General features: G+C 40.7%; 2 protein-coding genes across 3 annotated transcripts; both read left to right on the top strand.

Annotated features, from left to right (window-relative positions):
• The first annotated feature begins 1,490 nt into the window (after nucleotides 1–1,490).
• Nucleotides 1,491–5,018, top strand: eif4ebp2 (eukaryotic translation initiation factor 4E binding protein 2). The gene is made up of 3 exons (XM_079280491.1): nucleotides 1,491–1,797; nucleotides 2,737–2,916; nucleotides 3,107–5,018. The coding sequence occupies exons 1-3, from the start codon at nucleotides 1,665–1,667 to the stop codon at nucleotides 3,136–3,138; spliced, it is 345 nt and encodes a 114-aa protein (XP_079136617.1). The 5' UTR covers nucleotides 1,491–1,664; the 3' UTR covers nucleotides 3,139–5,018.
• A 1,141-nt stretch (nucleotides 5,019–6,159) lies between these two features.
• rps24 (ribosomal protein S24) lies at nucleotides 6,160–9,538 on the top strand. Of its 2 annotated transcripts, none has more exons than XM_079280380.1 (5): nucleotides 6,160–6,237; nucleotides 6,955–7,020; nucleotides 7,128–7,337; nucleotides 7,877–7,990; nucleotides 9,456–9,538. In XM_079280380.1, the coding sequence occupies exons 1-5, from the start codon at nucleotides 6,235–6,237 to the stop codon at nucleotides 9,456–9,458; spliced, it is 396 nt and encodes a 131-aa protein (XP_079136506.1). In that variant the 5' UTR covers nucleotides 6,160–6,234; the 3' UTR covers nucleotides 9,459–9,538. The 2 variants fall into 2 exon arrangements, with proteins under 2 accessions (XP_079136506.1, XP_079136505.1); XM_079280379.1 differs by having other exon boundaries at nucleotides 8,885–9,538.
• Nucleotides 9,539–9,782: the final 244 nt, after the last annotated feature.

Genomic DNA, 9,782 nt, shown 5'->3' with positions numbered 1-9,782 from the left:
ATACACTTCAAAATTCTCACCATCACTTACAGAGCACTTCACGGTCAGGCTCCGGCTTATGTAGCTGATCTACTTCGCCCCTATTCAGCCGCCCGCACTCTCAGGTCGAACGCTCTGGGTCTTCTGTCAGTCCCACGCACACGATTTAAGACCCGTGGTGACCGAGCCTTTGAGGCAGTGGCCCCGAGGCTCTGGAATGCTCTGCCTGCAACTCTGCGCCTCGCAGATACTGTGGATACTTTTAAAAGCCAGCTAAAAACCCACCTGTTTAGGCTGGCGTTTGTGTAAAAGTAAACCCATGTCCTAGACCTGCTCTTAAAATATGTTTTACATTTTTATTTTATTTTTATTTTATTCTTTAACATTTTTTATTCACTCTGTGTAGATAATTTATTGACCCTAGGGTCACATTGTGTTTTTTATGCTTTTAAATGTCTGCTCTGTTAAGCACTTTGTGATAGTACTGTCTGTGAAAAGCGCTATATAAATAAAATTCATTCATTCATTCATTCATTCACTATGCATCAATGTAAAATCAGGATTTAACTGTTGTATCAGTGATCATTTTTTAATTATTCTGTATACTGCAACTAATAACTATTTATATTATGGACAAATCTGCTAATTATTGTTTCCAATATTGGATTGATTGTTCGGTTTGATCAAATTATGAAAATAGTGAGATATAGCATCCCAATTACCTGGAACCCAAAGTGACACCTCCACAATACTTGTTCTGTCTCACCAACAGTCCAACTTTTTCTCCAAACTTCAAAAAAAATTCTAAAATAATGATACTGGAAAAAGATAATACTCATATTTGAGGCTTGAACTATGAAATGTTTGGCATCTTTGCATTACAAACCGTTATCAAAATAGCCAGTGCATTTTCTATTTGTCGAATTGATTAATCAGCTAAGGCTATATGTAAGGCTATATGATTAATCAGCTAAGGCTATATACTGTAGGCTATATACTGTTTGGTAGTTAGTAAGTAAGTAAGTATCTAGTAACTTAAGATTTCCAATAATTATGTTGAAATAAAAATAGCCTGCACAATATTTCCCACAATAATGAAGATAAAAAGATGGAAAGTTGTCCTACAAGTACCTCAAATATGTTCTTAAAGCAGCCTAGGCTGCATGAGTTGAGGAAATGTACTTAGTTGTTCCACCACTGCTTATTATTAGCATTAGGGAATTAAAATAGTATGATTATACGAGGATTTTCCAATGATTTATGCTCCTGGATGAGAAGAATATTCAGATGAGGTCAGTTTTATTGTGAAAGTTTTATGAATAATGGGGTTGAGGTAGGGAGAAATCTGACAACCGTGTCACAGTTCCTACCAGCCTGCATGATTTCTAAACGAAAACACGGAGAGATAAAAAAAAAAAAAGACATGTTTTTAATCAAGGAATACAAAGTAGGCTGATGCTCCACGCTTCTAACGTCACATCCGCCCGCTGCTCGTCGCGCTTCCTGCCTTTGCTGAGGGAGCGGACGGTGCTGACGGCTGGGAGGACGTCAGGAGAGACAAGAAAGCTTTCTAGGAAGACCAGAGAGTGGGAAACGGCCCCCGGGTTTCCGCTGTCCGTCGGGAAAACAAACACCTGCAATACTTCTTGTAGCTGCTGGATTTGTCACCTCAACGGCGCTGAAAAATGTCGACCAGTCGTCAGCTTAGCGAGTGCAGGGCCATCCCGAGCAGGACGGTGTTGATCAACGACACAACGCAGCTACCTCATGACTACTGTACCACCCCTGGAGGCACTTTATTCTCCACCACTCCCGGAGGTAAGATGATCAACACCGAGTTTCTATTCACGGAGGAAACAGAGGATGATGATCGTCGGTTTGCACTCTCACCAAACCTGTAACTGTTATGTCACCGTGGCCTGCAGGCTGGCTTGTCATCACGATCAAAACAAAAACAAAGCTAAGCCCCGCCCCCTGGGCTCTCTCGCGGCTGTCTGATTGGCCGGTTTGCAGCGCAGAGATTCTGTTAAATGCATCGTGCTGTTAAGACGAAGGAAATGTTTGACACCTATGTGACAACCAACAGCTTAAAGCAAATCATTTATCTGTAACTTCTATGATTCATTGCAGTGTATAGAATATGTCAACTCTGTGATTATGAAAATATTTGCCCATATATGTTCAATTTAAATACACATTTTGTTGACACTATTAATGAGTATTTTCTAAAGCAGTGGTTACTAAACTTGGCTCACGGAGCAATTGCAGGGGGGGGGGGGGCCTAACCAGAGAAAAGTGTGAAGTGAAACCAGAGTTAAACGGCCTTTGGTCACAGCAAACATTTTGACCAGTCATACACAGGTGTTACTGATACAAATAATTGCTGTATTGCATTACAATAACTGCTATAACTGAGCCATCGTTATTACTTTAGTTACTTTTCTTTTTGTCTGCTGTGAAAAAGGTTCGTGAATCTGATTGATGGGGGAACGATAAATAAACAAGAGTGCTGTGATGCCAGCAAAGCATCATTCAGAAAGCAAATGTACATTACATGATAGAGGGACTTTTGACATTATTTATGACTTGTTTTTTATTGTCAAAACCCTGCACCTGACTGGAACTGGCAGAGGTGTTTAACTGAAGACTAATTGTAAGAAATGTAGACGTTTTAGACAAGGTGGCTTCAATCCGGGCCCTCTGGATGAAGGCCAGCGTTTTGATGAGTAACTGGAACTTACATGTGTTTTGTTGCAGGAACCCGGATCATCTATGATCGTAAGTTCCTACTGGACCGGCGTAATTCTCCCATCGCCCAGACTCATCCAGCTCACCTGCCTGTCATCCCTGGGGTGACCAGCCAAAATGTCCTGAGAGAGAACAAGAAGAATGAAGCCAACAACCACATCAACAACCATGATGGCAAGCCCACAACCGGTAAGAGTCACAGCATGGACCAACTTATGTAACAGGGAGTGCTGTGTTGGCACGGCCACCAGTCTTCTTCTCAAACATGTGACCAGGCATCACGCAGTGCACCTTTTTAATAACCACCGTGATAATTAAACAACCCAGCCCTGTTCCAGTCATGCCTCAACACCGTGTTGTCTTCTGTTTTGCTTTCAAGGTGATGATGCTCAGTTTGAAATGGACATCTAACCAACTGGAACCGCAAAAGCAAATGACCTGGCATCCCGTGTGCCAGTGGCTTGGCTTGTAGAAACCAATATTGTGAGCCCTCATGGCAGCCATCTTCTTTAGCTCTCTGTCTCGCTGCTGACTATAATGTGTGTAAACCATGGGGATTCAGTGTATCATACATACAAACCACACAATGAGGGAGCCGGCCTGAATATTCTGTAGCCAGACACTTTGTCCAATTAGCAGATTGCAGTGCTCATCTTCCAGCTTTCTGTGAGTCGGGATCTTTAACAGAGCACACGATACAACTGAGAATATCCCACGTTAATTGGGAGGGGAAGCACTGGCCTTAGAATCAGTCAAAATCTTTGATATTCATCGCAGTCTTTGGTTTCATTTTGAAGGCCCTTGTAAGCATGCTATTTAAGTGATTTTTGGTTTTCTGAACTATTTGAAAAGCTCCACAATCTATTACCGGTTGTTTGGTCTGATAAGCTTCCTGTGATGGTATGCAAAGGGATGCTGCTCTTGTTTTTATTTAGCAATTAGGTGAAGATGCCATTCTAATACTTCAATTTCCAACCAACACAAGCCTCTGCGAGTTTCCAAAAACTTTTTAAATGAATTTTAGGCAGTGATTTTGTGGTGAATTAACTTTCAGAACAGTAAAAGAATATGAAGCCATTCAATCATCACGAATGTGACCTTGCTAGTATTGTTTGTGCACATTCCTCCTGCTGAGAAAAGTCAATACACTTTGTCTCCAGCTTTGCAGAAGCTTTTTGTTCACAATTTGATCGTTCTGAGAAAGGAGGTTTTACTCTGCAACATCTGGCAGGTGTTCTTTTTGAATATCTAGACCAGATACACATTTAGATTAATGTGGAAATGGTTGATATCACAATGGCAATTTTTGGGGTGAAAAGCTAGATTTTTGAAACACAAAATATCCAGATGTTTTATATGCATGTTATTTTTTTATTTAGTTTCTTAGCATCGGGGGTATTTGTTTGGGTGTCAGCACTGTGAAGCCTTTGAATGAAGTGTCAAAGAACCAGAAGACATTGTTTGCATCAGGCTTGATCATCTACAGCACAGATCTGTCCCCAGTGTCCTCAACATTATTCCTTCCATGTGTCCTGTCTGTCCATGCCTTACTTTACATCAAATGCAGAAACTACAATTAGGTTCCAAGTCATCAATTTGTACTTTCCAACAGATGTTTATTTTTTCACTGGAACATTGAACAGGTAACATTGTTCTTGGCAATTTGGCAAAACATGTTTCATGTTTTTTTTTAAAATTATTATTAGAATATTTCCTTCCGCAAGCAGCTGTGAAGTTGGATGGCGGCACACATTTCATTTTGGGAGTCTGAAGTTCAGACAGCGATGGTTTAAAGAATGCCACATACTCATTTAGTCCAAATAATTAGTTTGTTTGTGTTACATCATAGTCATGTCTGTTAATTGTACCGTGTCCAAGTAGCAGTTCTTTACTTGGACAAATCACCAGGAGTGCAACGGCTGAAATGATGTCTATCAAAGGTTTTCTTTTTTTCTTTTTGGCTTTGTATTTAATTCTGGCCATGTTTGGTGACAAATACATTCAGGGGTTGCTTGAACCCAATTTGCATTGAATATTTTTGGCAGTAAAACTTTGTAGAACAACATCATAATTCAGATTGCAGATTTATTTCAAATCAGTTTGGTTTCGACAATGAGGGCTTAACATTGTGTGTTGAAGGAGATTTGAAACAAAACTTACTGTAACTTTCCGCTCTTATTTTAAGTATAACTTTATTTTAAATGAAACTCCAATGCCAGTGAACTCTGTTGCTGCAAGATCAATAAAGTTCCGTAACCAAAAAAATTAGATGTTGTGTTTTTAATGATCTGTTTGGTGTGGTTTTAGCTATTTCTAATGTGACAAAAACACGGATAGAATCGTTTTAACATGACTAAGTAAAGGTCAATATTCTTACAATGTTTCAATACGGAGCAGGAATCTCTTCTGTATATTTTTACCACAATATTTCTCAGTAGGTTGCCTCAGTAACACGGACTCATGCTGTGCAACAGAGCGGAGCCTTCTTTCCACATCTGAAATGTCACATCAAAAGTACTCCTTAACAAACTAAAAATAAAACCTTTTCGCACACACTTCGATTAATTTTTCTATTCATGGGACTTCATTTGGACAACTAACTGTATGGGGAGCAGTGAACTACATGTGATGTTCTTTGATTAATTGCATGAATTTACACCACTGCAGTACAAAATCAACTGTCTCGTAGCACTTCTAGTTGGTTTCTGGGTGTACGGGTAAATTAAAAAGCTGGCATGCATAGTCTGCTATGTGCAATGTACTCTACTCCATGGAAACATAAAGGCGACAGGGTACATACACAGTGTACAGAGGGGGGTAGGTGAAGATGGGGGTCCAACATCCAATTCTGACCCTGGGCCCCTTTAACAGGTTCGTACACAATTGTACACTTACAATTATTATGTTAATTATATAATAATAATAATTATTATGTTATGTTATTATGTACATTTTCATAATTACAACGTGTTTGTTGTTATCATTAGTTACCTTAACAATGAATAATGTGGTTATTGACATCTTGCTTTCCTCATCCTCTGAACTGAATGGCACTAACTTTAATATTCAGACGCACATTACTTACGTCCAGCGGACTAAAGAGGAACCACAGGTGACGTTTTCCTACATGTCAGTTTATCCACAGTACTTTACACTTTTACAATTTACACATCTAAACGGCACAGCTTGTGTTTTTACCTCAATGTTCATTCATACAGAAATAAAAAGTATTGTTTTGGTGGCGGAGAAAAAACATCAGGCTTTGCCTAAATACGCGAACGCGAATAGGTTAATTCTTTGTAATGTATGATAAAGACTATATCATGTACTAGCTCTATATTACGTTTGCTGAAAGAAAAACAATAAAACATTTTCACCGAGTTCTTAGACTATGTTTTTACGTCAGGCAAGGCAAGTACGTGCCCACTCATTTCTGTGCAGGCATTAATCCGGTCGCCTGCTGGTCCTTCCTCCTTTTCTACGTCCCTGAGCGAGCCCGGCGTCAAGATGGTGAGTCTGGTGGTAGAATATAAAGTATAATCCGTTGATCATCGAGGCCATCCGTCCACCTGAACACATTCCATTCCCTATAAGTGATGGTTTGAGTGTACGCTATAGTATAAGCTCGATATTGATGAGGTTTGACGCTAGCTGAGAGGAAATTCAGCGGCACCATCCAAATGCTAACCCAGTTGTTCGTCAGGACGCTATACACACACTGTATTTACCTCCTTTGGGATGGTTTATATACTTTCCTCTTTGTGTTTACTTTCATTTGTATTCCCCATGAATTCTCGTTAAACTACACTGATGCTCAAAGGAGTATTTAGACATGTAATGGTTGTCAATAAATGGACGTGAAGTCCTAGCTCCCAGCTAACAACGTTAGCATACACTACACTGGTAGCCATGGCCCTCATGTTACATGAACAGGGAAATTGAACTGCGGTAGTATTGCTCAGCTTTATCAACTGGCACATGGTTATTTTAGAGACAGGGCTGCATTGAGGCCGTGGAAACATACGTGTCCTGCTTAGTTAGCTATATTAGCTAGTTTGTCAACTGAAGCTAAAATATGTGACAGCATGTACTGATCCTGGTGAGGTATGCTGCAAATTAATGCTGGGCCTGTTTTTTAGTGTTGAGATCAGTGGTTTCAGGCCGGAAATGAGTTGTTGAAATATTGTTCATTAGTGTGCATCATCTTCTGCTTTCTCCCTCCTTCAGAATGACACAGTGACAGTCAGGACCCGCAAGTTCATGACGAACCGGCTGCTTCAGAGAAAGCAAATGGTAAGTGTTTTGAAACACCTCTGCAGTGTTACTTGTGCTGATGCCACCATGAGATGAGTCTTTGGGGATAACAGTCATGTATTCACTGCCTGTCTCTCTCTCTGCAGGTCGTCGATGTCCTGCATCCCGGCAAGGCCACGGTCCCCAAGACTGAAATCAGGGAGAAACTCGCCAAGATGTACAAGACCACCCCCGATGTCGTGTTCGTATTCGGCTTCAGGACTCAGTTCGGTGGCGGCAAGACAACAGGCTTTGCGATGGTGTACGACTCGCTAGACTACGCAAAGAAGAACGAGCCCAAACACAGACTGGCCAGAGTGAGTCTTGAACCATTGTGTCTGTGTGAACTCTTTGATAGACGATGGTGTTTGACTGCAGAAGGCATCGCCTTTTCAACTTTTCTTACACGTAATTCAACAGCATGCAGCCGAATTGTCTTAAACGTTCTGTATTGCAGAGGCTTTTCACTCACCTCTGAGTGGTCATTCCCTAAATATATATATATATATATATAAATAAAAATAACATATAGGCTCCTGATGGTATGAAAAGTTATACGATTAAATGCAAGTTGCTTCTCCATAATTAACATCCCACATCGATGTGGGAACAGCCCAGTCATTTGGAGGCAGGTCATCTTTTGTAAATATTTTTATTAAAAGCTAATCAGCCCAGGCCCAATGTAGACCCCTGAATATTTTAAAGCACTTCATTCAGCTTTTGAGTACACATGCATTGTTACACATGGCTGCTACCAAGTCATGTGATCATTGTCATTGATATTTTTAACATCAGTAGGTTATGATTTGCTGAAGTATGAAGTCAAATGAAACGCGTGTTTATTTGTGTTCCTCAGCACGGTCTCTATGAGAAAAAGAAGACCTCCAGGAAACAGCGCAAGGAACGCAAGAATAGAATGAAGAAAGTACGAGGCACCAAGAAGGCCAGTGTGGGCGCTGCTGGCAAAAAGGTATTGTGACCGTTTTTAGATACTTTCTCCCAAATGAGCAGTCACTAAACATGTGTCGTCTCCTATTGGCTCTGTTAACACAATGGGCTTACCGTGTTCCTGTGATAGTATGCCGTAAGGAAATATGATGTATTTGTTGTCAAATAAGACATAATTCAATTCAGGGCGCTTGATTTATTTCTTGACTTTCATTGCAACTATTCTTAACCATTCCTGCTATTTTTTGCTCACAACTTTTACTATTTTGAATTTTCTTTTCCATCTTTTCAATCGTATCAAATGTTCTGTGGGAACTGTAGAAGGTAATAAACAGACCAACTGTAGTACGTAGATGATCCCGGAGTTTCCTACCTTTACACCCTCACCTACCCACCTGAGAGCCAAAGCCTTAGTGCTTTATCCCTGGATGTACATGATGCATCAGATGTAAAGGATTTGACCCACTTATCAATACTTACCTGGCTCATCCTTCTCCTTATACCAATTACTAGCTTGACCTGGAATCTAGTAGTGTTCTAGAGAAGCCAACGACACTGTTAGGAGATCCCACAGCCTAAAGAGGAAATCACTTAAAACATCGTGTCTGTGAAACCTCCTGGTGTAGTTTTTGTTTCAATAGAACCCTAAATACTCTTGTTCCCTCTATAGCACAAGTCACATAGAATAGATCTCTGAATTACAACACAGCTGCACTGTAAACAGCTGGACTGTCATAGCTACGGCACAAACTGGCTCTTTAAATATTGGCACCGTCCAGCCATGTCTACAATGGTTTCCATTGGCTTGGTTCCATTCAGAGATCTTTTCTATTCCATGTTTTTATTTTCAGCACGTTGACATTATTTTGTTCCGTCTTTTGCTCTCGATTTTGCATCCCGTGGATTTCTTTTGCAGAAGTGAAGTGTCAGTGTGCAGGTATAGAAGCTGAACAAGCATGGTGTGCCATTGTGTTGCACATCAAAAGCTGAAAGACCTGAGCTGTGCATGCATGATGCACCTTACCTTCCTTCCCCTCGACTTTTCCTTCAGTGCGCCCCCCACCCCCGTTTCAAACTCCCTGCTAATAGGCTTTTCCCTCTCCCCCGGTCCTTTGTACCACGATAATGGGCATACCCATTAGGCTTTGCACACTGCCTTACATTTACACAGAGACGAAGTGCTTTGATAATGCTTCACATCTCTAGTTAATAGAGGCAGAGCTTGAGTGTAGCATGTGGATCTTAGTTTTGTAGTGTGTTGAGTGGGTCAGTTGAGCTAAAAGCCTGCCCGTGTGTGAATCGCCACAGAAATGTTTCCTGAAAATGTCTTACTCCAGTCATGTTTTACAAAGCTTCCAACTATGATGTTGGGCTTAAAACTGTTTGTTTTGCCCAAACATAGTTAACATTTGTTGTTCAGATTGTTTATTTGTGTTTGTAAGATTTAAATGTGCTCTGGTATTAATTCTGCTGTTCTCTCTCCACAGTGAGCCCGGACAACCAGGGAGGGTCTCCGTGCTCAAGATGTTCTTGTATATTGTCATCAAATAAACTTTGGGAAAAAAATGTTTATCCGTGGGTTTATTCATTTGAACATCCATTGATTTTGATATATTTTTGTGTTCAGCTTACACCTTTTAAGGCCCACGGCTGTAGAACAGGGCCCCGTGCCACGTAAGTGGTTCAGCAAAGTCGATCAAATGTCCTGTTAGCCAGCGTACATTAACGAGATGATTGATGTCAGGCTATCTCGGTTCCTGCAGGGCTGATCCGCTCTCTAACTGTCTCGTTAATTCGAACCAGACGATCGGGAT

This window comes from Melanostigma gelatinosum (assembly GCF_949748355.1).
Source record: "Melanostigma gelatinosum genome assembly, chromosome: 12".
Taxonomy (NCBI): domain Eukaryota; kingdom Metazoa; phylum Chordata; class Actinopteri; order Perciformes; family Zoarcidae; genus Melanostigma; species Melanostigma gelatinosum.
This window is presented reverse-complemented; position numbering and strand designations above follow the sequence as displayed.